The sequence below is a fragment of the Pelophylax lessonae genome, assembly GCF_965119305.1.
Source record: "Pelophylax lessonae genome assembly, chromosome: 11".
NCBI classification, from domain to species: domain Eukaryota; kingdom Metazoa; phylum Chordata; class Amphibia; order Anura; family Ranidae; genus Pelophylax; species Pelophylax lessonae.
In genome coordinates this window covers 69,052,678-69,080,056 of record NC_138778.1, presented here as the reverse complement: position 1 = coordinate 69,080,056, position 27,379 = coordinate 69,052,678, and the positions used below count along the sequence as shown (strand labels likewise).

The window sequence follows — 27,379 nt, the reverse complement described above, 5'->3', positions numbered from 1 at the left end:
TGTTTACATTTTGTGATCGGCTGTGAATGGATTCACAACCGATCACATAGTAAACAGCCACTGTCAGTGACTGTTTACTACTGCCGGTGACTAGCTGTGTTCCTAGGGAACACAGAGCCACCGACATGACCGCGATGTGCGCTCCCGATCGCGCATGCGCGGTCTTCTCCTGGGCCCCTCTATTGTGATCGGCTGTGTGATTAGATCACAGCCAATCATGTGGGAAACAGCCATACCCATTGGCTGTTTCCCCCTGCCGGTGACGCGTTGTGTCCCGGGGACACGCCGCCGCCGACAGTTCCGGGGCGGCGCGCACACGATCGCACGCCTGCCCTGCCTGAATGGGCCGCCGTCATATGACGGCGGCCCAGAACAATGGTCGCTCCGTCCCGCCGTCATTTGATGGTGGGCAGGCGTAAAGTGGTTAAACAGCACTTATATATTCCATATATTTTTATAATTATATTTTAACATTTTATATTTTAAAATATTATAATATTTTATATTATATTTAAGTAAGATTATAATGATTTAGTAAAGATAAAAGCTGTTCATTTCCTAGGAATATGATTATGTCCCTCATGTTTTAGTGACTATCATAGACCTTTTATGGTTCATTTTCAATAAGGTTGTACATCTGCTTCAGGCAGATCTAAGTCTAAAGGACTGCAGACCGATAATGGTGGTAAGCAAGGTATCGGGGGAGGCTCTGCTTGGCTGAGGGGGGCTTCCCTTGGTGCTATATGCTACTACAGTGGTCGTTGTATTATAATATATGTCTGACAATGAGTGCTGAGTAATCAGACCGAATGCTTGTTGTCTGGTGGGGCGGGCGTAAAGTGGTTAAACAGCACTTATATATTCCATATATTTTTAATAGTCAGATTATAATTATATTTTAACATTTTATATTTTTAAATTCTATAATATTTTATATTATATTTAAGTAAGATTATAATGATTTAGTAAAGATAAAAGCTGTTCATTTCCTAGGAATATGATTATGTCCCTCATGTTTTAGTGACTATCATAGACCTTTTATGTTTCATTTTCAATAAGGTTGTATATCTGCTTCAGGCAGATCTAAGTCTAAAGGACTGCAGACCGATAATGGTGGTAAGCAAGGTATCGGGGGAGGCTCTGCTTGGCTGAGGGGGGCTTCCCTTGGTGCTATATGCTACTACAGTGGTCGTTGTATTATAATATATGTCTGACAATGAGTGCTGAGTAATCAGACCGAATGCTTGTTGTCTGGTGGGCAGTTCTTGTCTTCACCAAGACATTGCTCAGTACTAGTGATGAGCAGAACAACCCCCTGTCTGGTGGGCAGTTCTTGTCTTCACCAAGACATTGCTCAGTACTAGTGATCAGGTGCAGAAAAATTGGGCCTTGGTTGTGTGGTGCCTGAACACCCTAACCCCTTGCAAATACTCTTGCTAGGCGCAGGAACGGGCCCTGCTGCTAAAAATTCCATGAAATTTGAAATCGCATGTACTTGTCATACAGGCGAGAAAAAATTGGGCCTTGGTTGTTGGTGGTGCCTGAACACCTTAACCCCTCGCAGTTACTCTTGCTGGGTGCAGGTACGGGCCCTGCTGGTAAAAATTCCATACTAATTTGAAATCACATGTACTTGTCATACAGGTGCAGAAAAATTGGGCCTTGGTTGTTGGTGGTGCCTGAACACCCCAACCCCTCACAGTTACTCTTGCTGGGCACAGGGACAGGCCCTGCTGCTAAAATTTCCGTACAAATTTAAAATCGCATGTACTATACAGGTGCCAAAAATTGGGCCTTTGGTGTTGCCTGAACACCGTAACCAACCCCTGACAATTACTCTTGCTGCGCGCAGGAATGGGACCTGCTGGTAAGAATTTCCAACAAATTTTGAAATTGCATGTACTATACAGGTGCCAAAAATTAGGCCTTTGCTGTTGGTGGTGCTTGAACACCGTAACCCCTCACAGTTACTCTTGCTGGGCGCAGAAATGAGACCTGCTGGTAAGAATTCCATACAAACTTGAACTCGCATGTACTTGTCAGTTGTCATAGAGGTGCAGAAAAATTGGGCCTTGGGTGTTGGTGGTGCCTGAACACCGCAACCCCTCACAGTTACTCTTGCTGAGTGCAGGACCGGGCCCTGCTGGTAAAAATTCCATACTTATTTGAAGTTGGCAAAGATCAAGTGTTGTATGTGTTCTTATCAGTGATGTAGTGGGGGCGCTGTGCTGTCACCTGACCTGGCCAAGGTTGGGTGGCGGCTATGCAAACTGGCTGGAGTGATAGGAACCTGGAAGGTTAGTATCGGCAGGAACTAAAACTGAAATTGGGCCTTGGTTGTTGGTGGTGCCTGAACACCGCAACCCCTCGCAAGTTACTCTTGCTGGGTGCAGGCATGGGACCTGCTGGTAAGAATTCCATAAAAATTTGAAATCGCATGTACTTGTTATACAGGTGCCAAAAATTGGGCTTTTGGCGTTGGTGGTGCCTGAACACCGTAACCAAGCCCTCGCAGTTACTCTTGCTGGGCGCAGGTATGGGACCTGCTGGTAAGAATTCCATACAAATTTGAAATTGCATGTATTTGTCATACAGGTGCAAAAATATTGGGCCTTTGGTGTTGGTGGTGCCTGAACACCGTAACCCCTCACAGTTAGCAGGGCACGGGGACAGGGCCTGCTGTTAAAAATTACATACGACATTTAAATTGTATGCACCTGTCATACAGGACAGAAGCACTCTTTTGTCCATCACAAAACCTCCAGCAGCACTGAACGTCCATTCGGAAAGCACGCTGGAAGCAGGACAGCCCAGTAGCTCCATTGCATATTGAGCAAGTTCTGGCCAATGGTCCATCCTCAAGACCCAGTAAACCAGTGGATGCTCAGCTGGAAAGGTCTCCAAGTCTGCTCTTGCGCCTAGATAATCATGCACCATATGATGGAGACACTGCAGATGGTTGCTTAAACCTAATAGCCCTGGGTGCTGCTGAGGACAAAAGAACTGTTTAAATGCATCGGTCAGCCAGTCGCCTTCTCCACCGCTCCACCTTTGGCTGAACGATGCCTCAGAAACATGTACAGAGAATTTTGACCTCCCAGTGTCTTGAAAGGTGGTACACAAATTTATTTTCAAGGCCTCCTCAAGATGTTTCATCCTTTGCTCCCTCTGCGAAGGCAAGATGAGCTCTGCAACTTTACCCTTATAACAGATCAAGAAGGGTTGCCAATCAGTAATTATCCCTCTCCTTGATAGCATGAATCCTCGGGTCCTTTCGCAGGCTTTGCAGATTCAGGGAGCCCATGCAATGCAAGTTGGAGGAGGCATGAGCTTCTGAGTCCTCTGGGTCACTAAAGTTGACATTGTCAGCAGGAGCAACTTCTCCCCAACCAGGTACAACTCCTGGAGTTTCTGGGTAATCAAAACCATCCATACTACTGAAATCCTCCTCCTCTTCCTCCTGTGTGTTTGGTGGCACTGCAGGAATGATATCTGCATAAAGGGGACCTTGTGAGGAAAGGAAGTCCTCCTATTCCTCCAGCTGTTCTGCCTCAAGTTCTGGATCACACACAGACACACAGACTTGAAGAGATCACTCACACACACATCAATAAGAAAAGAAATGAACTACCCAACAAGTGCCATCATCCAAATAATAACATTGAGGAAAAAAATGAGAAATATATGGTTGGAAGAACCAAACCATTATTTCACAAAAAATATGGACTTTCGGGGGCACATAGTAGAATGAACCAAAGCGACTCACAATTGATAAAAAATATCATTTTATTACAAAGAAATCAAAATTAAAATTAAAAGAGTGAAGAACCAAAACAATCCTCACTCAATTGACATATACAACACAGAGAGAGGAAAAAACATCTAAAAATAACCGAGACAGTTTGTTAGCCCACTATGTTCAAAAGAACAAGTGGTTCAGACTGACAAGGAAATACTTGACATGTTACAGAGTTATGTCTGATCAACGGGTCTACGCGTTTCTCAGCGTGCTTCTTCAGGACCAGTTTTTATCAGAATAGTTCTTTAAGTAAAACAAAACATAAATTAATATCAGAAATAGTGCTTATTGTACCAACTTAAAACAAAGTGCCAATAAAAAATGTGTCATAAAAAACCATTTAATTTGAAATAAAGTGCACTAGTGATTTGTGGTGTGACCAAGTTAGCTGGTTAATAGACTGGGCCCATAAGGTGCAACTCAGTAAAGTGCAAGTGCTGTGCTGCATATACTAAACGAGTAAGAAATAATGGGTTCCCAATGTGCATTTATTTTGTGATGACAGTTGATAATAACAGAAAATAAGTTAAATTCATAAATAAATTAGTGATTTAAAATGCATAAAACAGTGAACATAAATTCATCCGTGCTGTGCATGGAGTTTGTATTACCACTTAAGTGAAAAAGAGCCAAAATGAATGAGAGAAAGTAATAAATAAAAAATAAAAAATGGGGTTGCAATTCTGTTGTACATCCACTAGATGTCGCCCCTAAGTATACGACCTGTGTTTGAGAAAAAAGATGGTCGGTTTCTTCCGGGGTTCTCCAGTGAGCCAAACCAGGCTTTTAGTACCTCAAGTTAGAAGAAAAAAACCCCATGATGCAATGTGTATCTGTAGCGTGGAAGAGAGAGCATAAAACTCACGTTTGAGGCTGTCTAGGATCAGCGGTGATGGCCGGGAAGCTTCCGCGTTCCACGGCCCAGGCTCCGAAACCGGAAGTGACGTATTGACGTTGCGACTCCGCCCTAAGCGTTTCGTCATGTGACGTCTGCTGGAGCCGCTCACAGTGTTTTGTCACAGTGCAGAGAATATACTGTACTTGGCAGTGATGTAATCAATAAACAAAAGTGGGTGATTGATTTGGCTAATTAAAGTATTTGGAAAGATCCATCTAGGCCCAAATAAGTGCTAATTGATCCCTCTGTATACAGTAATGTTGGTTCCATTACTAATATTTCCACAGAACAAAAATGGCCTAATATTGATGGTAATTGTGCTTTAAAGGAAATGGTACAACGTTTTCCATGTTTGTGGTCAAAGTTCAAAAATGACATAGGAACTTTGAAAAATACTGAACTGAATATTAAAGGAAAAGATCCAGAACCTCATAATCAGTATGAGTTACCACTAGAATCAATTGGTCCACTTTCTGCCATTATTCAAGAGTTTGAACTAGGAATTTTAAAGAAAGCACAATCAGTGGTAAATAATTGAATTTGGCCTATCAAAAAAGCTGATAATTCATATTCTTTATCAGTTGACTTAAGGACACTGAATAAACATATCACAAATAACACGGTCATTCCTGATAAATCTAACATAAAGCTAAATTTGGATACCAAAGCTAAAGTGTTCTCTGTATTAGAAATCTCTAATAGTCATTTTTCAATCCCTTTAACTAAAAGTTGTCACTACAAACTTGCGTTCACATTCAACAAAGAGAGTTATACATTCACTCGATTAATACCTGGCCTAGGTATTGGTGATGGTGTAGTTCATGAATCTATAGCAAAAATACTGTCAAAATTTTCAAGGCCAGAATGTATTTATCAGCATGTGGATACGATTCTGCTGAGTACCCAGAATATCGATGAACATATTGCTCTTTTGTCTTTTGAGTTGTTTACATTGTTACAAGTTGCAGGCCTAAAATTAAACACTGCAAAAGTTCAGCTGATGAAAAGTCAGGTAAAATACCTTCACATGAAAATTAGTCAAGGAAAGAGACAATCGCGGAAAGAAACAATTAGAAATATTACTTCTATTCCAACTCCAACAACGCAAAAGGCATTGCATCAGTTTTTGAATAAAATAAATCATTGTAAAGAATTCATAAACATTTTCGCAGAGAAAGTTAATCCACTATATAATCTTTTGAGAAATAAAGGTAATATAGTTGACCAATGGGGTCCAAATGAGAAAAATGCCTTTGAAGTGTTGAAAAAAAATTGCAGACTGCTCCAGTGTTAAGTGCAATAGAAGTTTGTTCTGAAGTACCTTTTGTTTTGAAAACTCATGTTTCTGAGAATGCAATCTCAGTAAAGTTGTCTCAACTGAAAGAAGGTAAAGAGAAAATAATTGCCTATTTCTCCAGAGTTTTATCATTTTTGGAAAAAACTTTTGAGTCAGATATAAAGCAACTGCTAAGTGTTTACTATGCAATTAAAGCAACAGAGAGCATAGTGAAATCAAACAAGATCATATTAGAGATATGATCTGACTACTCATTAAAAGGTATTTTTGAGAAAAATGGTTTTAGAGAATGTCGAGAAAAATATTCTCAACTTTGTCATCTAATTTTCATTTTCAGGGAAGCACACCAGCACATGTTTATACAGCTGTATCTGAGAAGTCTGTACCTCGTGTTTCCAGCATAAGAGCTGAGAAAGGTATTGAACCAGTATTTGTTACTGCAGAACAGGCTAACACTAGAATAAGTGCTTCAACACAGAACACAGTTACCAATATTTCTAACTTTATAGAGATGAGAACAAAGGCATAGTCCATTGTCATCTCTGGGGTGATACAAAACCTTTCTTTGTTTGTGAAAACAAGATTTTGTGTCATGACCAAAAGAAGATGTTACATTCTGTCATACCTAAACTTCACAGTATATTTGTATTATAGTTTAGGACATCTTACACAGGATAAGGACAGTACATATCATACAGAAGTTTTCCTTGAAGAAAAAATTTGTAGTATTATTTCACATATAGTTTTACAAATTCATGAAACTTTTGTCCCATATAGAGTTGAGCGAACACCTGGATGTCCAGGTTCGGCGGGTTCGACCGAACTTGAAAAAAAAGTGACTTAATCCGAACTTTGCCCCGATCCCGAACCCCATTGAAGTCAATGGAGACCCGAACTTTTGAGCACTAAATTGCCTCTAAAACAAATATGGAAAGGGCTAGAGGGCTGCAAATGGCAGCAAACTCATCTTAAGAGCATGGCAAGTGCTCTGTAAACAAATGTGGATAGGGAAATAACTTAAAATAACAGAAAAAACTGAAAAATAAAAAATATTCATCTTGAATGATGTAGGAGGAGGACGAGGCCCATATGGAGTAGAAGGTTGAGGTGGTGGGTGGTGGTGGATATGGCAGTGGATATGGCGGTGTAGGTGGAAGTGGCGGTGGCAGTGGAGGAGGAGGACAAGGTAGCCAACACTGGTTTTGGTTTTTAATAAAAAAAATTTTTAATTCGGGTACACCCCAAAAGAGTAATTAAGATCAAATCCAGCAATGGCTGGGTAAGGCCGGTATACATGTCTATTCTGCACAAGGTACGGACAAGTCCTGTGGGATCCATGCCTGGTTCATTTTAATGAACGTGAGCTTGTCCACATTGGCTCTGGACAGGCGGCTGCGCTTATCTGTGATAACGCCCCCAGCCGTGCTAAATACCTGTTCAGATAATACTCTGGCTGCAGGGCAGGCCAGCACCTCCAAGGCGTAAAGGGCAAGCTCAGGCGATGTGCCCAACTTGGAGACCCAGAAGTTGAAGGGGACAGACCCGTCATTCAGTATGTCTAGGCGTGTGCACACATACTGCTCCACCATGTTAGTGAAATGCTGCCTCCTGCTAAGACGTTCAATATCAGCTGCTGGTGCTGCTGCTTGTTGTGGCGAGCTGACAAAGCTTTTCCACATTTCGGCCATGCTAACCCTGCCTTCTGAGGTGCTGGCGGTGCCCTGGCAGCGTTAACGACCTCTTCCTCCTCCTCCTCCCCTGCCTTGGCCTTGTGCTTCCACTGTGCCCCCGCTGTCAGGTGGGAATGCCACCAGCAGCGCGTCTACCAGCGTGCGCTTGCACTCGCGCATCTTCCGATCACGCTCCAGTGAGGGAATTAAGGACGGTACATTGTCCTTGTAACGGGGATCCAGCAGGGTGGCCACCCAGTAATCAGCACAAGTTACTATGTGGGAAACCCGGCAGTCGTTGCGGAGACACTGCAGCATGTAATCGCTCATGTGTGCCAGGCTGCCCAGAGGCAACGAAAAGCTGTCCTCTGTGGGAGGTGTATCCTCTGTGTCCTCCGTATCTCCCCAGCCACGCCCCAGTGATGGCCATAAGCTGGCCTGGGTGCCACCCGGCTGTGAACATGGTTCCATATCCTCCTCCATCATCTCCTCCTAATCCTCGTCATCCTCCAGAACTGTGTCCCTGCTGGACAATTGTGTCCCTGGCATTTGTGGGTGCAGGAACCCACCCTCGGAGCCACTTGCGAATGACTGCCCTGAAAGCCTTGGAAATGTTACCTCTTCATCCTCCTCCTCCTCCTGTGTCACATCCTCTTCCATCATCGCCCCAAGTGTTTTTTCAAGAAGACATAGAAGTGGGATAGTTAAGCTGAGGGCGGGGGATCGGGCTGGGGGATCTGCTCTTGGCTCTCCGCAGGGTTTTCGGCCACGGTGGTAGCCATAGCACTCTTTGCTCCTCTGGTGAACGACATATCTCCTTCTCCTACACGTGTCTCCCGCACGACCGCGCCCGGAGGAGGGGATATTAGTAGAGTCCCCTGGGTCGCTCCGGATTGGCCAGAAGTTCTCGCTACCTCCACCCACTCTCCATTTTGGGCGGTGACTCCTCCCTTTGGGCAGATCTGCTTGTGGCGCGCTTTCCTGCGCAGTACTGTAACTCTTCCTCTGCCATGCTGCGCTGCAAACACTTGGGAAGTAGCTGCAAAGCGGAGTATGTCACTTGCTAGACACACATCCGCCCACCTTAACCACTTGCCGACTGCCTAACGCCGATCTACGTCGGCAGTCAGCCCCTCACAGGCAAAGTGACGTAGGGCTACGTCACTAGCTTGTGAGGGTCTAGGGAGCGAGCGCGCGCCCCCGGAGGCGCGCTCCCGCGTGGTCACGGACCCCCCCCGCGCGTGTGACCAGCGGACCCGATGTCCGCCGGTCACTCGGCGATCCGCGGGGGAGAGGGAGAAAGGCAGGCAGCTTGTGTAAACAAGCCACCTGTCATTCTCCTCGGTGTAAAGACACTGATCACACGGATCTACTATGTAGATCCGTTGATCAGTGTCCTTACAGCTGAAGCCACAGCCAATCACAGTAGAAAGCACGCCCCTAGGGACACACACAGCCCCTCCCTCCCAAATAAAGTTAACCCCTTCACTACCAGTGTATTTTTACAGTAACAGTGCATATATATAGCACTGATTACTGTAGAAATGTCACTGGTAACCCCAAAAGTGTCAAAAATGTCAGTCAAGGGTCCGATCTGTCCGCCCCAATGTCGCAGTACCGCAAAAAAAATCGCAGATCGCCGCCATTACGCGTTAAAAAAAAACAACAAAAATCTTTCCCTTTGTTAGTAAACGCGATAACTTTTGCGCAAACCAATCAAAATACGCTTTTTGCAATTTTTTTTACCAAACATAGGTAGCATAAAACAAATTGGCCGAAAATTTTAAAAAATTTTGATTTTTACATTTTTTTTGGGGGGAATTTCATATAAAAAAATGTGAAAAATATTGCTATTTTTGCAAAATTGACGCTCTTTTTTTGTTTATAGCGCGTGATCAAAAAATCGCACAGGTGATCAAATACCACCTAAAGAAAGCTCTGTTTGTGGGAAAAAAAGGACTCCAAATTCGTTTAGGTACAGCGTCGCACGACCGCGCAATTGTCCGTTACAGTCACGCAGTGCCGAATCGCAAAATACCCCCTGGTCGGAATGGGGGTAAAATCTTCCGGGGCTTAAGTGGTTAATTGCACTAGGGCCTCCACTGCGCTTTTCTTGCCTAAAGCCAGCTGCCCTCTCTTGCTCGGCAAGAGCAGCATCCCGCCACCGACTGCACGGTCGATACTTCTCTTCCTTGCCACACATATGCAATTAACATCTTCCATACTGACTCCGGGACTAGCTCCATGGCCCTCCTCAGCGTGGCCGACTACAATCCCCACAGTATGTGTGCAACCGCCATAAAGAATAAATGTCCCGCTGTCAGATGCATGGTCAACATTCTTCCACATAGATTGCACCACCACCCGGCCCCCGACACCCCTCTTCCCGTGCCCCTGGCCTCCATTTTCACTGTCGACACCCGACACCCCTCTTCCCTGGACCCTTGACGCCATTTGCACTGTCCACACTAGGACCCCTTGCTATCAGGCAGTTACTGCATTCACACATCCTGACATACTTGTCTTCTGCTTTCCACTTCCTGACATCAGAATACATCTCATAATCCATACGAAAAGTCATGGTCACTTTACAGTCTTTCCTGGAGCATTTGCGTTGCCACAAGCCCTCTCTGTGGGCCTCTAGTCTCAGTCCACTCTCCCTGTCTCCCGCAGTTGCAGTCTCACACCCCGCCTGATGCTGATGTAGCAGTTACGGACACAAGGGCAACTGGCCCAGTAGCTAATGGCAAAATCCCGGACGAGCCCCCAAATGTAGCAAGGTTTCCAGGCCTATGGCCTGATGTGGGTCTGCCATTAGTACCGGAATCCTCTCCAGCCCATGTGAGCTGAGTTCCCAGGTGTGACAACTGAAGCAGCGACAACTCCGGCATCTTTGTTTGTGGTTTTTATTATAAATTAAGAGGATGGGAGAAGGGAATGTGTGGGATACTCCTTTCGGCTTGAACTAATTACAACTGGGACTTCGATCCTGAAAATGCCCGTTGGCGCTTCCTTGACGCCAGCCGGCGCCAGCCAATGCTCACTGACTCTGAGAACACTCTGTATAACAGAAAAAGTGTTGAATCCCCGACCTATAGTCCAGTAGATCCAAGACTGAGAACTGTAGAACTCCTGACACTGTTTCACTGTGTAATGCCCCGTACACACGTGCAGATTATCTGAAGACTTTTGTCTTCAGATTTACCTTTTCTATGTAGTGCAAGGGCCTGCCGGATTGCATACAAATTGAAAGTGTTTAGGTTTGACCTCATATTATATGGTTTTGGTAAGTCTGCAGACAAAAGTCTTCAGATAATCTGCACGTGTGTACGGGGCATAAGTCTCTGAATACTTTCCCCCGCCTGACACAGCTTGAGGCAGTATTTTGTAGAACTCCGAATAACTATGACTGTAACTGGCACACGCAATACAATTCAGGGCCCAGACTGTAGGTGCCCCCTTTGCTCCTTGAACTCTTCAGGGTCCACTGACTATGTACCCCCTTTACAACTTTAGGGTCCTCAACCTAGTTACCCCCTTTACAGCTAGCTGACACTGGATCCCAGAACCTCTTCTGGAGTGGTCCCCTCTGACTCTAGGCAGACCCCCAGGGGCAATCCACAGTACTCACAACCTATGTAGGCTTTCCTGGGACTAGACCCCTCTCTCTATCCGCAGGCTCTCGGCACACCGGATCCCCTCAGCTCAACTCAGCACTCTCTGGATTCTCAGGCGACACCCGAGATATCCACCTTCCTCAGACAGGAGGAGAGACAGCCGCACTCTCCTTACTGGGACTCTGCTCCCACCAAAGACACCGTGCCACGCACTTCCCCCAAACTAATACCCACTCCCAGAATCCCTTGCAGCATAATCTGCATTCTGGGGTAGTTACAAGCTGGGATGTGTCCCCTGATTGGGATTTCCCCAGTGCCCTATGAGAAGCCTCTCACAGGAGCCAGTGGGGATACTTCTCCCTTCAGCAGGCACATCTGGAAGCCCTGACACCCTAACTATATAAATCACAGCCCTGCTGATAGACAGACAAGGCCCACTATAGTTTTACCTAGCACCTACCTGAAGGGTGCTACAATATATATATATATATATATATATATATATATATATATATACGGCAAAAGCTAAAAAAAAGCTATAGATGAAAAGAAAAGAGCTTTCAAAAAATAGAAAAATGAGGGAACACTATCATTGTTTAATTGTTACAAAGAATATAACAGAATATGTAAAAAGGAAATCAGGGACGCAAAAATTCAAAATGAACGACAGATACTGTAGTAGGGCAAACCCCAAAAAATTCTTCAAATATATTAACAGTAAAAAGGTTAGGTCTGAGTATGTAGGCCCTTTACAAAATAATCAGGAGTGGGTGACTGGGGACAAAGAGAAGGCAAATTTATTAAATACTTTCTTCAGCTCTGTATATACAAAGGAGCATGGGGGGCTCATGACCATAATGAGGATGGTATTGACACACCCTCAAATGATCCACAATGGCTCAAAAGTGATATGGTCCAGAAATATTTAGACAGAATAAGGGTGGATAAAGCGCCTGGACCAGATGGCATCCACCCACGCATCCTAAAAGAATTGAACGCTGTAATTTCTAAGCCTTTGTTTCTAATTTTTAGGGACTCGTTAAGGACTGGAATAGTACCACTGGATTGGCGTAGGGCCAATGTGGTGCCTATATTTAAAAAGGGATCAAAGTCTTTGCCAAGTAACTATATACCTGTTAGTTTAACTTCTTTAGTCGGGAAGATATTGGAGAGTTTAATAAAAGACCACATATATGAGTTCTTGCTGGAAAAAAATGTTTTAAGCAACAGACAGCATGGATTCATGAAAGACAGAAGTTTTCAAACAAACCTGATTTCTTTTTATGAGGAGGTAAGTAAAACCTTGGACAGAGGGGTGGCTGTGGACGTAGTATACTTGGATTTTGCAAAAGCTTTTGACACAGTTCCCCACACACAGCTAATGTGTAAGGTAAAGTCTACTGACTTGAAAATCGGCTAAAAGATGGAAATCAGAGAGTAGTGGTTAATGATTCTTACTCTGAAAGGTCTAAAGTTATCAGTGGTGTACCCTAAGGTTCAGTGTTGGGATCCTTACTTTTTAATATATTTATAAATGATATAGGGTCAGGGATTAAAAGTAGCATTTCAGTCTTTGTAGATGACACCAAGCTTTGCAGTGGAATAACTTCTTTAAAGGATGTCTCCAACTTACAAGCTGACCTCAATGCACTGTTTCATTGGGCAACTATGTGGCAAATGAGGTTTAATGTTGATGAATGTAAAGTTATGCACTTGGGGGCTAAGAATATGCATGCATCATACATACTAGGTGGAGTAGAACTGGGGGAATCCATAGCTTAATAATAGCATGCAATGTCAAGCTACTGTTTCCAAAGCAAGCAAAGTCCTTTCTTGTATTAACAGAGGCATGGACTTCAGAGAGAGAGATATAATTTTGCCCCTGTACAGATCATTAGTAAGACCACATCTGGAATATGCAGTTAAGTTTTAGGCACCAGTTCTAAAAAAGGATATCGGGGAACTGGAGAAAGTGCAGAGAAGGGCAACCAAACTGATAAGAGGCATGGAGGACTTTAGCTATGAGAAAAGATTAGAGGAACTGAATTTATTATCTCTTGAGAGATTAAGGGGGGATATGATCAACATGTATAAATACATAAGGGGTCCATATAGTGAACTTGGTGTTGAGTTGTTCACTTTAAGGTAAACACAAAGGACAAGGGGGACTCTTTACGTCTAGAGGAAAACAGATTTCGTCTCCAAATACAGAAAGCATTCTTCACCGTAAGAGCTGTGAAAATGTGGAATAGACTCCCTCCAGAGGTGGTTCTGGCTAGCTCACTAGATTGCTTTAAAAAAAAAACCTGGATTCTTTCCTAGGTGTACATAATATAAATGGGTACTAAATTTTGTTTTTAAGGTAAAGTTGATCCAGGGAATATCTGATTGCCTATTGAGGGATCAGGAATTAATTTTTTTCCTCTGCTGTAGCAAATTGGATCATACTTTGCTGGGGTTTATTTTCGCCTTCCTCTGGATCAACAGCGGGTATAAGATTGTGTATATGGGATTGTATGGTTGGCTTTTCAATACTTTTCTTTTTTTTGAATAGGATGGACTTGTGTCTTTTTTCAACTTGACTAAATATGTAACTATGTAACCCAACAGTAGTCAAGTGCAGAGCATGCCAGTAAGTGATGAGAGGAGCCCAGTAACTTCAGAGAGGGCTAAAGGAATCCTTGCACAAGGGCCAGTCTTCACTCTTAGTGGTAGATGTTCAAAACCGATGTAGCACCCTACAGGTAGGTGCTAGGAAAAATATAGTGTGCTTTGCTTGCCTAACAGCAGAGCCATGATTTCTTTTGTCAGGTAGGTTGTCATGGTTCCCACTTGTTTTTGCTGAGAGGGGAGTCTCCCCACTGGTTCTGTGAAAGGTTTTTCGTTGGGCAGTGGAGGAAACCCCATCAGAGATACATTCAGGCTTTTATCTACCCCAGAAGGCAGATTTTGCCACAGAGGATTCTGGGGTATAAGTTTGACCGGAGTGTATGGCTCGGTGTCTTTGGCGGGAAGCAGAGTCCCAGGAGGGAGAGTACGGCTGTCTCTCCTCCTGTCAGAAGAAGTGGATGTCTCTGGGTACTGCCTGAGAATCCAGAGGGTGCTGAGTTGAGCTGAAGGGGAGCTGGTGTGCCCAGAACCAGTGGAGAAAGAAAAGGATCCAGTCCATGGAAAGCCTACAAAGGTCGTGAGTACTGTGGATTGCCCCTGTGGGTCTACCTAGTGTCAGAGGGGACCACTCCGGAGAAGTCAGCTAGCTGTAAAGGGGGTGCCTGGTCGGAGGACCCTGAAGTGTTAGAGGGGGTACCTAGGTTGAGAAGCCTGAAATGATTTTTCATAAATCCATGCTGATTACTACTAATAATACTGTTTTCATTACTAAAGTCTTGTATGTGGTCCCTTAACATCCCCTCCAAAATCTTGCAGACTACAGATGTTAGGCTGACCGGCCTATAGTTACCCGGGATACACCTCGGCCCCTTTTTAAATATTGGTACCACGTTGTTTTTTTTCCAATCGGCTGGCACCCAACCCCGTCTGTAAACTATCCTTAAAGATCAAGAATAATGGTCTGGCAATCACCTGGCTGAGCTCTTTAAGAACCCTCGGGTGCAAGCCATCCGGTCCCGGTGATTTATTTATGTTAAGTTTCTTTAGTTTAGTTCTAAGTCTATCTTCTGTTAGCCATGGCGGCACTTCCTGAGGTGTGTTGTTTAGTTTGGCCTTACAAGCTGGGTTCGTGTAGCCCCCCGATTCTTTTGTGAAGACTGAAGAGAAGAAATTATTTAACACTTCCGCCTTTTCTCTGTCCTCAGTGGCCATATTTCCTTTGTCATCTTTTATGGGGCCAATGTGTTCTGGCCTCACTTTCTTACTGTTTATATACTTAAAGAATTTCTTGGGGTTCTTTTTACTCTCCTCCGCTATATGTCTCTCGTGTTCTATTTTAGCCGCCCTGATTTCATCTTTACATTTCTTATTACATTCTTTGTAATGCTTAAATGCTGCCAATGACCCCTCAGTCTTGTATTTTTTGAAGGCCTTTTCTTTAGCACTAATATGCATTTTTATGTTGGAGTTTAGCCACCCAGGGTTTAATTTTGCTCTTTTAAATTTATTCCCCTTTGGAATGCACTGGTCAATCCCCTTGTTAAGTATGCTCTTGAAGCACTCCCGTTTTTCCTCCGTGTTCTTTGTTCCCAGGGTTCTATCCCAATTGATATTTTCTAGCAGCGAGTGCAGTTTTGGGAAATTGGCTCTTTTGAAATTCAGCGTCCTTATATTACCCCTCTGCGCCCTATAACTGTAATTAATACTGAAACTTATTGACCTATGGTCACTGTTTCCTAAGTTGCCCCGTATTTCTATATCCGTGAGCAGGTCTGTATTGTTGGTAATCAGTAGGTCAAGTACCGCATTGTTTCTTGTCGGTGCATTCACCATCTGACCCATGAAATTGTCCTGCAAAATATTTAGGAACTGCCTAGCCTTGGCTGAGTGTGCGGTTCCTTCTGCCCAGTCTATATCTGGATAATTAAAGTCCCCCATTATAATGACATTTCCCATCCTTGCTGCCAATCCTATCTGTAAAATGAGGTCCGACTCCCCTCCTCCCTCAGGTTGGGGGGCCTATAGCATACGCCCAATATTACCCTCCCCACAGTGCCTTCCCTTTGAAGCTCTACCCATAGGGATTCTGCCTCGTCCATTATTAATATCATATTTACCTGTAGACTGTTCTTAATATACAGACATACCCCTCCCCCTTTTTTACCTTCTCTATCTCTGCGATAAAGGGAATACCCCTGAATGGTCGCCATCCAGTCATGAGAGCTGTCGAACCAAGTCTCAGTTATCCCCACAAAATCGAAGTCCTCCTCAAACATCAGCAGCTCCAGCTCTCCCATCTTGTTGGCCAGGCTTCTGGCATTGGTATACAAACCTCTTAATTTTGATCGGTTACATATATCCTCATTTGATGTTTTTAGGCTACTCTCTTGATTTTTCCCCATAGCCACACTGGGTATAGGAGCTCCGAACACCCTACCGCTAATGCCCCCATTTCTGCCCTCTGAAACTTGCTTTCCACTGGCTAATTCTACATCTGTACCCTCCCCCCATCACCTAGTTTAAAAGCCCCTCTAACTTTTTGGCCATCCTCTCACCCAGGACAGCGGCACCCTCCCCATTTAGGTGCAATCCGTCCCTACCAAAGAGCCGGTGGCCGACTGAGAAGTCGGCCCAGTTCTCCAGGAACCCGAAACCCTCCTTACTACACCAGCTCCTCAGCCACTTGTTAACTTCCCTAATCTCCCGCTGCCTCTCTGGTGTGGCTCGAGGTACAGGTAGTATTTCGGAAAATACTACCTTGGAGGTCCTACTCCTCAACTTAGCGCCTAAGTCCCTGAAATCGTTTAGGACTCTCCATCTTCCTCTGCCTATGTCATTGGTACCCACGTGTACCATGACAGCTGGGTCTTCCCCAGCCCCACCCAATAATCTGTCCACCCGATCCGCGATGTGCCGAACCCGAGCGCCCGGCAAACAACAGACTGTTCGGCGCACACAGTCTTTGTCACAGATTACACTGTCTGTCCTTCTAATAATTGAGTCCCCTACCACCAGCACCTGTTTTTTCTTTACCTTTCTCCCGGCATCACTGGAGGAGTTCTTCCCCTGGCAGCTAGGGGCGTCGCTCTGCTCCAGCAATGCTGGTCCCTGACTGGTTTCCCCAACATCACACAACGGGGCGTATCTGTTGGGGTGCTCCAGCCCAGGATCAGCCTCCTTGCCTTGTCCCCTTCTACCCCTCCTAACTGTCAGCCCGGTCAGTCGCACAACACTCCCAGTCGCACCACCCGGTCAGTCGCACAACACTCACAGTCGCACACACTCACAGTCTCACAGCCCGGTTCAGTCGCACCCCACTCACAATCGCACAGCCCGGTCAGTCGCACAACACTCTCAGTTGCCCAACACTCACAATCGCACAGCCCGGTCAGTCGCACCACACTCACAGTCGCACAACCCTCACAGACACACAGCCCGGTCAGTCGCACAACACTCACAGACACACAGCCCGGTCAGTCGCACAACACTCACAGACACACAGCCCGGTCAGTCGCACAACACTCACAGACACAGAGATACTCACCTGTCGCAAAGATACTCCCTGTCGCAAAGATACTCACCAGTTGCAAGGATTCTCACCAGTCGCAAGGACACTCACCAGTCGCAAGGACTCTCCCCAGTCGCAAGGACACTCACCAGTCGCAAGGACACTTCACCAGTCGCAAGGACACTCGCCAGTCGCAAGGATACTCACCAGTCGCAAAGATACTCACCAGTTGCAAAGATACTCACCTGTCTCAATGATACTCACCAGTCACAGGGATTCTCACCAGTCGCAAGGATACTCACCAGTCGCAAGGATACTCACTAGTTGCAAGATACTCACCAGTCACAAAGATACTCACCAGTCGCAAGATACTTACCAGTCGCAGGGATACTCACCAGTCGCAAGATACTCACCAGTCGCAAGGACACTCCCAGTCGCAAAGATACTCACCAGGTACTCACAGAGCCTCAGTCAGTGTTCAACCTTAGTCACAGTCTTGTGTGTGTCCCTTTAAGCCTGACACTTACAGTTCCTGACCTCCTCCCTCAGGCGGTCAGTCTTCTTCCCAAGCTCCTGCCTCCCTCCTCTGTCACTTGCCGAACAGTCTCACCTAAGCTCCTCTCCCTGCCAATGGCCAGGTCAGGTATTGTACGTCTCCTCTGCTCCCCTGCCCTCTCTCTGTCTGCCGCCCGCTCTTGCAGGGGGGGGTTACCGCACCGCTCGCTGCCCGCACACCACACGCTCTTTCCTCTGGGGGGGGGTTACCGCACCGCTCGCTGCCCGCACACCGCACGCTCTTTCCTCTGGGGGGGGGTTCTCGCACCGCTCGCCGCCGCTCTTCTTAGGAGGGGGGGGGTGTTCACACACACTCACTCACTCCTTTCAGTAACACACACGCTCCTCACACACGTCCGCCCTGTCAGCCTCTGTTCCCGCGCTCTGCTCTAGTCTGCAGCACAGCACTACCTGTCTTCAGAAAGCCGCAGCTCATGTGACACTAAATACAGTGATCAGTAGTCATCTGATTTACTGTATATATTAGTGCACTGTGTTATAGGGAGTGAAGGGGTTAACTGGGGGAGATCAAGGGGTTAAAAGTTTATTAGGGGATAAGTGGCGGGTGCCCTAACCCTATCTGAGCTTAGCGCAAGCGCAAATTAGGGTCACAAGTGACACTAAATACAGTGATCAGTAGTTATCTGATTTACTGTATATATTAGTGCACTGTGCTATAGGGAGTGAAGGGGTTAACTGGGGGAGATCAAGGGGTTAAAAGTTTATTAGGGGATAGGTGGCGGGTGCCCTAACCTTATCTGGGCTTAGCACAAGCGCAAATTAGGGTCACTAGTGACACTAAATATAGTGATCAGTAGTTATCTGATTTACTGTATATATTAGTGCACAGAGTAATAGGGAGTAAAGGGGTTAACTGGGGGTGATCAAGGGGTTAAAACTTTATTAGGGGATAGGTGGCGGGTGCCCTAACCCTATTTTGGCCTAGTGCAAGCGCAAACTAGGCTCACAAGTGACACTTATACAGTGATCAGTAAAATATCTGTATACCACTGTATATAGTGTTCACTGTGAGGGGTTTAGGGGTGATCAGGGGGTGATCAGAGGTGATCAAGGGGTTAAATGTGCCTATGAGAGGTGTGTCAGTGTAGTGTTGGTGGAACTCACGTTTTTGATGTCTCTCTGTCTTCTCCTGGAACCGAAAGGACTCCAGAAGGGACAGTGACTGTTTACATTACACAGGCAGGGGAAAGCTAACCATTGGCTGGGACCGATCGCCAGATACTTGACCAAAAATCATTGGTCAGTATCTGGTGACTGATCGGTTCCCTACCGAATCCAATCGGAATTGGCACCCACGGCGCGCGGGAGCGCGCTCTGGGAGCTATGATCGCGCCCGACGTAGGTCTACGTCGTCAGACGGTATCGAGCCACTTTGCCGCAGTAGAGCTCTAGTGAGCAGTGCGGAAGTGGTTAAAATCCCTCAAACAGAAAAGGAAACTATGGCACATTTAACACTGTACCTCCATTTCCTGTTTCCGCTACCCCTGCTAAAATACTTCCATCACAGGCAATTTCATCACCCCTCTTTTGCTGGCTCCCGCACATCTCTTCTGACCTGCCTCACTTTCCGCTGCTCACATACTTCCTTTCAAGTCTTTCTGCTAGTTAATTTCCCTCTACCCTCCCACAAACTGACAATGTTGCTGTGTGCTGTGACCCCTGTGCTCCTTCATCTAGAGTGGGGGTACTCTGATACAGGAGGTGTGTTTCTGGCCAGATCAACAGGTGAAAACAGAGAGAAAAAAACCTAAAAAAAACCCACCACATCTAATGAATGGTAAGCTAAAATAATAGAATTTTTGTAAGAACTTACCGTAAAAATTATTTTCTACGAGTCTTCTGACAGTCGTCGCCTGTTCAGTTAGCCTTCACGAGTGGGTAATGCGCATCTCTGCAGGAGTAGGCTAGGCAGTGAAAAGGTTAACAAACAAAAGCTTTTACACATAACACACCTCTAGGGGGGGCTGTTCCTCAGCTAATACCCAGCAGCCACTCGGAGCTGCTCTTCAGTTTTGTAGCAAGCAGTACATGAAGACTATCAACCACCAAATAAAGAGGGGCGGGGGCAGCGACTATCAGAGGACTCAGAGAAAAGAATTTTACGGTAAGTTCTTACAAAAATTCTATTTTCTCTTACATCCTCTGATAGTCGCCGCCCGTTCAGTTAGCCTTCACGAGTGGGATGTCCCAAAGCAGTGCAGGTGTGAGGGGTGGGAAGACGCAACCAAGAAAAGGCAACGTGCAACCCCTGGAGAAATACACCCCAAGAAGAGACAAGCACATGTCTCTGCAAAACCACCGCGTACAAAACTCAGCGGCTAAAGGAAGCATCCTAGGATGCCAGTACATCAAATCAGTAGAATTTTGTGAAAGTGCGCACAGATGACCACGTCGCCGCTATGCACACCTCAGCTACAGGAAGCCTGATGGCGGAAAGACCAAGAGGCAATGACGGCTCTAGTAGAACGTATAGCCTATAGTCAAGAGGCCCAAACCAAAGTCTGTCCGAGCGGAACCGGAAGAAACTGCAGCGGACGCAGCCAAACTCTTCCGAGGGCGCTCGGAAGGAAAACAGGGAATCAGACTTCCCAAAAGGCTCTGTGTCAGACAGGCAAAAACCTGACCGCCCGGACCACATGCAAGGAACACAGGAAAAAGTCCTTTGGAGCACTTGGGCTATGCCCAAGGCGGAAGCATCGGAAGAAACAACGATTAGGTGGAAAGCAGACACCACCGCAGGAAGAAAAGACTGACTGGGTTGCCGGACCACGTTATCCCTACAACCGACCAAAGAAGGCGACCGGCAAGATTGAGCCGCCAATACCAACACTCAGCGAACAGAGGTGACAGCCACCAGAAAGGCAACTTTCTGGAACATCACAGGCAGAGCTGATTCTCTGATGTCCTCAAAGGGAGGCTGTTGTAAGAAAAACTGACAAAAAAAACCAAAGTCAGTCCCCACGGAAGCAAGGGAACCTTCCGCGGGGGAGCCAGGCGACGCACCCCTTGAGTAAAGGTGCGAATCAAGGAATTAGTCGCTAAGGGACGATGGAAGAAAACCAGTAAAGGACAACAACTGACCCACGACCGTGCCCAGCGATGATCCACACCTTCCTGCAGGAAGGCCAAAACCCTTGCTACCGAAAAGGAGCGTGGATGAAACCCTTGTGACTCACATCAAGCAAATTTACGTCCTCCAGGTACGATGGTAAATCTTCCTGGAGTTAGTTGTCTGAGCCTTCAGTAAGGTAGAAGCAACAGCATCCGAGAGACCCTATCCTCTCGAGAACTTGACTTTTAACAGCCATGCCGTCAAGACCAGATACTGTACAACAGGATGGAATATCGGCCCCGGAGACAGTAGAACGTCTCACAGCGGAAGCCGCCAGGGCGGCTCGACAACCAACCGCCCAAGGTCTGCGTACCAAGACCGACAAGGCCAGTCTGGGGCCACCAGAGATGCTTGAACCCATTCCGACGCCACCGGCAGAGGAACCTGGACAGCAGTCGAATTGGAGGGAAGGCCAATACTGGTGCCAGGGCACCACCAACGTGTCCGTGGCGATTGCCAGAGGACCGCGGGTTCTGGCCATGAACCTTCCCACCTCCATGTTGAGACGGGACAGGAACAAAACCACGTCCAGAGACCCCCACTAAGCACACATGAGGCGAAACACCCCCGGATGCAGGGACCATTCCCCCTGGTCCACGGACTGGCAGCGAAGACAATCCGTCTGCCAGTGCACCATTCCCGGAACGTTAACAGCCGAAACGCTGGAAAGCGCAACTCCGCCCAAGACAGGACCTCAGCCACCACCTGGGCCCCCCGGGTACCCTCGATGCCCCCTTTGGCGAATGACATAAGCCTCTGCCGTGGGGTTGCTTGAGTGAAACATGAACCAGGCGACTCTGATCCGAGTCGTCCAAGGGAACAAGAAGAACTTGCTTTCTCTGAGCTCCAAGACGATATCGGCAAGGAGGATCCCTCCACTGACCACATCCCCTGGACACAGAGCGTGCCCAGAAGTCCACCCCAGCCGACAGGCTGGCATCCGTGGTAATCACTGTTCCCAGCATAGGCAGAAAAGATTTGTCTTGCGCCAAAACGGGTGACCGGAGCCACCCCGAAAAGTCCACCCTGAGGGGGCTCGAAGATATCCTCTTGTCCAACGACTGAGGATTTTGTCCCACCTCTGCTGACAGATCTCGTTGAGAACTGAGCAAACAAAATGGCTTTGAAGGCCGAAACCAGCAGACCCAGGGACCGCCCACAGGCCCGTAGGGAGGAGAGATAGTTGTCCCTGAAGGACCCAATCCTGCCCTGCAGTGTCAGAAATTTTCCTACCCTGGGAGAAAAAACCTTGCGCAAGCAGGGTCCAGGACCAACCCGAGGCAACTGAGACAAACTCACGGGTCAGTGCCGACACCTGAAAGTTGATGGTCCACCTGAACTCCTGGAGCGCCTGAAACATGACCTGTAGATCGCTTGACGGAGCGGCACACGAGCCCGCCCACAACAGGAGGTCGTCCAGAAAACCAAGGACCGCAATCCCCTTCACGCACAGCAAAGCCCTTATAGCCAAAACCTTGGTGATTACCCTGGGAGCGGAAGCAAGACCAAAGGGTAATGCAGCAAATAGAAAATGCTCCTCTGCCACTGCGAAGCGGAGATACCGCTGAGGACCATCCGTAGGGATGTGCAGACACGCACCCTTTTGGTCAATGGAGACCAGAAGCCCCATGGACTCAACGATGCCCCCATCGACCGGATTAATGCCATTCGGAACCTCTGCACCTGCACAAAGCGGTTCAGAGACTTGAGGTCCAGAAACAGACGCACTTTTCCCTCTCACCTGGGACCCATGAACAGGTTGACCGGACCATGGCTTCCTGCGACTGCCTGAGGCCTTTAAGGAGTTACCTCTTTCCCACACCCCTAAGGCACGTAGGGACCCCCGAAGTGAAGGAAAGACCCTGCCTGGCGCAGGGAGATTTCACCTTTAGAGGTGTGGGGCCAAAGGGTACCCACACCACTCATAAGACCTGTGAGCAACGCATCTAAGGCATTCCCAAGAAGCCAAATTCCCATGAAAAGGGAAATCAGACACAGATTTTTAGGAAGCGCGGTCAGCCGACCAACGTCCGGCCACAAAAAAAGCGGCGGATTGCGACCCCAAACGCAGGAACCTAGCGATCAGAGGAGTCTTGCTCCAAGGCCGCAGCACCAAGGTACACCGGGACCTGGGCCATGTGAGTCACCAGGCCAAGGGCAGTTAGAGAGACCTCCTGAGCCACCAAGGCGCACCTAAGCACTCTTGACCATTCCGTGACAGCTTGAGAAAACCATCACCGAAGCGTACCTAGGTTCGAGCAGGGAGCCTGCCACCAAACACATGTGGCGGGAAAGTGGCTCCAAGCCGGATCCGTGAACACTGGGAAGTCCTCCATGGGCACCCGCGTGGATGCATTTAACCCAGAAACAGAGCGGTCCACCTTCGGTGACACCGTCCAACAATTACCCACAGCATCCGCAAAGGGATAACGGTAATTAAATCGCTTAGGCACCGCCAGCATACACGTGATGCAACGCCATAGGTCGTTATCGGTTACGTGAAAACTCCTTGAGGCAGGGAAAAAACCTGACCTGACTCCTGGGCGTTTTGCGGGATCCGAAGGAAACCCGCCAACCTGACTGGGTGGGCACAGCAGCAATATTTCAAGTCTCCCTGACGGAGCTAAGAAGTGCAACCACTATAGCACGTTCCAGCGCCGCAGTGGAGGAGGACCCCTCCTCCATCCCATCTGAATGTGAGGACTGGGACCCCTCAGGGGGGACATTTTCTGTGGCAACCAAAGCAGGCTCTGAGTCAGAAAAAACTGAGAGGGCATCGGACATTTTTGGACTAGTGCGTTCAGACAGCAGCAGACCATCCTGGACGCTAAAGTCACCAGTGCAGCAGATAAGGAGGCCATGGAAGAGGATTCAGGGGTTCCTGAAGCACCAACCAGGTCTGTGGGGAGTTTGCTATTCTGGGACTCCATATTGCATTAAAAAATTATTCAGGACAACGGCCCTTTAAATCGGTGGTTCCCGCAGTGCACACCACAAATCTACACCGCCGGTGGAGACCCCTTCAAAACTGCTAAAGCAACAGAGAAAGAGCCGTTTTGCAGGAAAGAAAAAACAAAAAAGCAGCCAAAAATCAACCCCACAGTATACACTATCACCTCACACACGCTGCTGCAGTGAACGGAGATGCGACCGCCCGCACTAGAGGCCAATTCATGCCCTGAGCCACAATACAATGAGAGCCATTTGAAAGTAAATGGGAGGAAGCACTCACAAAATGGCCGCCACCCTTACTAGGCGGCCGCCCACAACAAAGATGGCGCCCAAACCGGCGCCCACAGTGAGAAAATGGCTGCTGCCCATACAATGAGGCCAGATAGCCTGCCCTCACCCAAAATGACGGCCGAATGAACGACGCCAAATTAGCACAAACCCAGGGACCTGGCCACCACGGGGACACCTCCGAGGCACCCCCAGACATTCAACAAGCCCCCACACCCCCCCATCCAGGCAGTGTGCACCGCAAGTAGGGGCCGCCCAAAATGGCTAGGGAGGGGGATACTACAGAGACCACGTTTTTTCTGCCTTCCCCTAGGAGTGGGCCCACGACCCCCATATAACAGTCTCGGGGACACAGGGTAGTATCACTCCCCATTCCAAGGATTGCGGGCTCCGCTCCAACATGGAACACCTCCCACCCTGAGTGGGGGTGCTGGCAGCCAGGAAGGGATGCTAGCAACACAGGGTGTTCCAGAGTTGAGACATCCCGGCAAAGATGGATTCTCTGCAGGCTTGCCCCCGTCCTCAGGGGCAATGTCGTTGCGAGGCCAGGGCGCACCAATGACTTGCGACGCTCATTGGCAGGCTGAGACTCCATAAGGATCTATATGATCCAGTGCGAGACCCAGCTCTGCTGTCACTTGTAGTCCTTCTGACTAACTAGTGATAGTGAGTGAGGAAAGAAATAAAAAGAAAAAACTTTTTGCAAAGAAAAAGAGAAAAAAACTGAGACATAGGTCCCAGCAGGTAACCCTATGTTCTACTCCTACGCTAGGCAGCAAAAAACTGAAGAGCAGCTCCTAGTGGCTGATGGGTAATAGCTGAGGAACAGCCCCCTAGAGGTGTGTTATGTGTAAAAGCTTTTGTTTGTTAACCTTTTCACTGCCTAGCCTACTCCTGCAGAGAGGCGCATTACCCACTCGTGAAGGCTAACTGGTGGCGACTGTCAGAGGACGTAAGAGAAATATAACATGTTTTTCTTTAATTTCAATTAAGATGATTTATTTATATTTTCGCCATCCTTTGCTTGTATCACCTTTATCTGTATTCACTATTTTAAATAAAAGTTTAAAAAATATTTGCCTGTTTAAGTACGTAAAAAAAAAAAAAAATTTTAACGGGGTCAGGGTGTACTTTCTCTTTCAAATAACTGTATATATTTTTGCATGTGTACAGATATGATATCAAATGCAATCCATAGTAGTACATACAGGGCTGTGAGCATTTTCAATACATAATCTTATTATCTTATATAATATTATTATCTGTTTATACAGATATAATGTCAAATAGTTATGTCTAGCAAATATGTTAATTATCCCGTTTAGCTAGTTAAACCAAAAAAAAAGCATAGTTTGCAACTTGTCATAAATCTGTTTTTCTGTCTTCATTTCTTATACAGAACACACTTTGCTACCACAAGCTGAAAAAAATCTTACCTTACATAAAATCTTATGAATGTATTTTAACCTTTCTCTGGTAGGCAGAAGCAAAGTGCATCTCTTGAACAACAAGCCTGTGGGGAGAAAGAGTGTGATGGTAAACTTAACTTAAAGTGCTGATTCTGTTGGCTTTATGCAATAAAAATCCCATAACCCCCCTCCCCCCCCCCCCCCAATCAACAGGAAAATAAACTGCTCATTATCAAAATAGAATTAAAGTGCAATCCACACAAAAATAGCCATATGTACAGAAATACAGACAAATTACCTTACATGTATAGGAAATCCCAAACTAGATGGGATAATATAGCGCTTGCTGGTGTGAGCAGGGAGAGGTAGGAGTAAAATTGCAATAAAAAAGCTAATATCCTAAAACTCTAAAACTCTAAATACTGTACCCTTAAAAAATAAATACAGTGAGGAATTATATAGATTAAATAACAATATGAAAAATGTGCCAAGTCAAGTCCAAATGTGTTCATAAAAATGCACAGTGAAAAAATACATAAATAAATCACAGTATAAATAATGTGCCAAGTGGGATTCAAAAATAGTTCATAGGTGACTCAGTGATAAATAATCCAAAAAAAAAAAAAAAGTGTGTAAGTGCTTGGTGCTGGATCCTCCAATGGACCAGGAAATCCAATCATGCAGGTGACTTCAAAGAAGGTAAGATGTAAACTCACCAGATATGGTGGGTCTCAACTGCCTTACGGCAAAGAGACCAATAGTGCTTTTATGACCCTCCAGGTCAGAAAGATGGTAACTGCTGGGCTCTAATCCCTCCCGGCCAGAATCCCCCACGTAGGGCAAATAGGGTTCTCACGGTCCTCCAAGTATGATTCAGGGAACAAAAAGAACAGGCTCCGGATGGTGCAGTACCATTAGGGTTATTTTATTAAAATTAAAGGGCAAACAATGGATAAAAAACGCTGTGCAGAGCCCGCCAGTGAGTGTCTGTAGCGTGGAGAGCGGCTTGCGTTCCAGGCTGACGGCGTGCGTTCCACCTGACGCGCGTTTCGTCAGAGCGTAGTGACGTCTTCAGTGAATCATATCACTGAAGACGTCACTACGCTCTGACAAAACGCGCGTCAGGTGGAATGCACGCCGTCAGCCCGGAAGTCAGCCTGGAACGCAAGCCGCTCTCCACGCTACAGACACTCACTGGCGGGCTCTGCACAGCGTTTTTTATCCATTGTTTGCCCTTTAATTTTAATAAAATAACCCTAATGGTACTGCACCATCCGGAGCCTGTCCTTTTTGTTCCCTGAATCATACTTGGAGGACCGTGAGGACCCTATTTGCCCTACGTGGGGGATTCCGGCCGGGAGGGATTAGAGCCCAGCAGTTACCATCTTTCTGACCTGGAGGGTCATAAAAGCATTATTGGTCTCTTTGCCGTAAGGCAGTTGAGACCCACCATATCTGGTGAGTTTACATCTTACCTTCTTTGAAGTCACCTGCATGATTGGATTTCCTGGTCCATTGGAGGATCCAGCACCAAGCACTTGCACACTTTTTTTTTTGGATTATTTATCACTGAGTCACCTATGAACTATTTTTGAATCCCACTTGGCACATTATTTATACTGTGATTTATTTATGTATTTTTT

At 46.6% G+C, this 27,379-nt stretch overlaps 1 protein-coding gene across 1 annotated transcript in view; it reads right to left on the bottom strand.

Annotated features, from left to right (window-relative positions):
* Positions 1–27,379, bottom strand: part of FBXO47 (F-box protein 47) — a gene marked incomplete at both ends in the record, with an annotated part of 584,326 nt that overhangs the window by 344,710 nt on the left and 212,237 nt on the right. Inside the window, one exon of the mRNA XM_082272782.1 lies at positions 25,764–25,840. Coding sequence (XP_082128908.1) covers positions 25,764–25,840 — 77 coding nt within the window. The remainder of the gene's footprint in view (positions 1–25,763; positions 25,841–27,379) is intronic.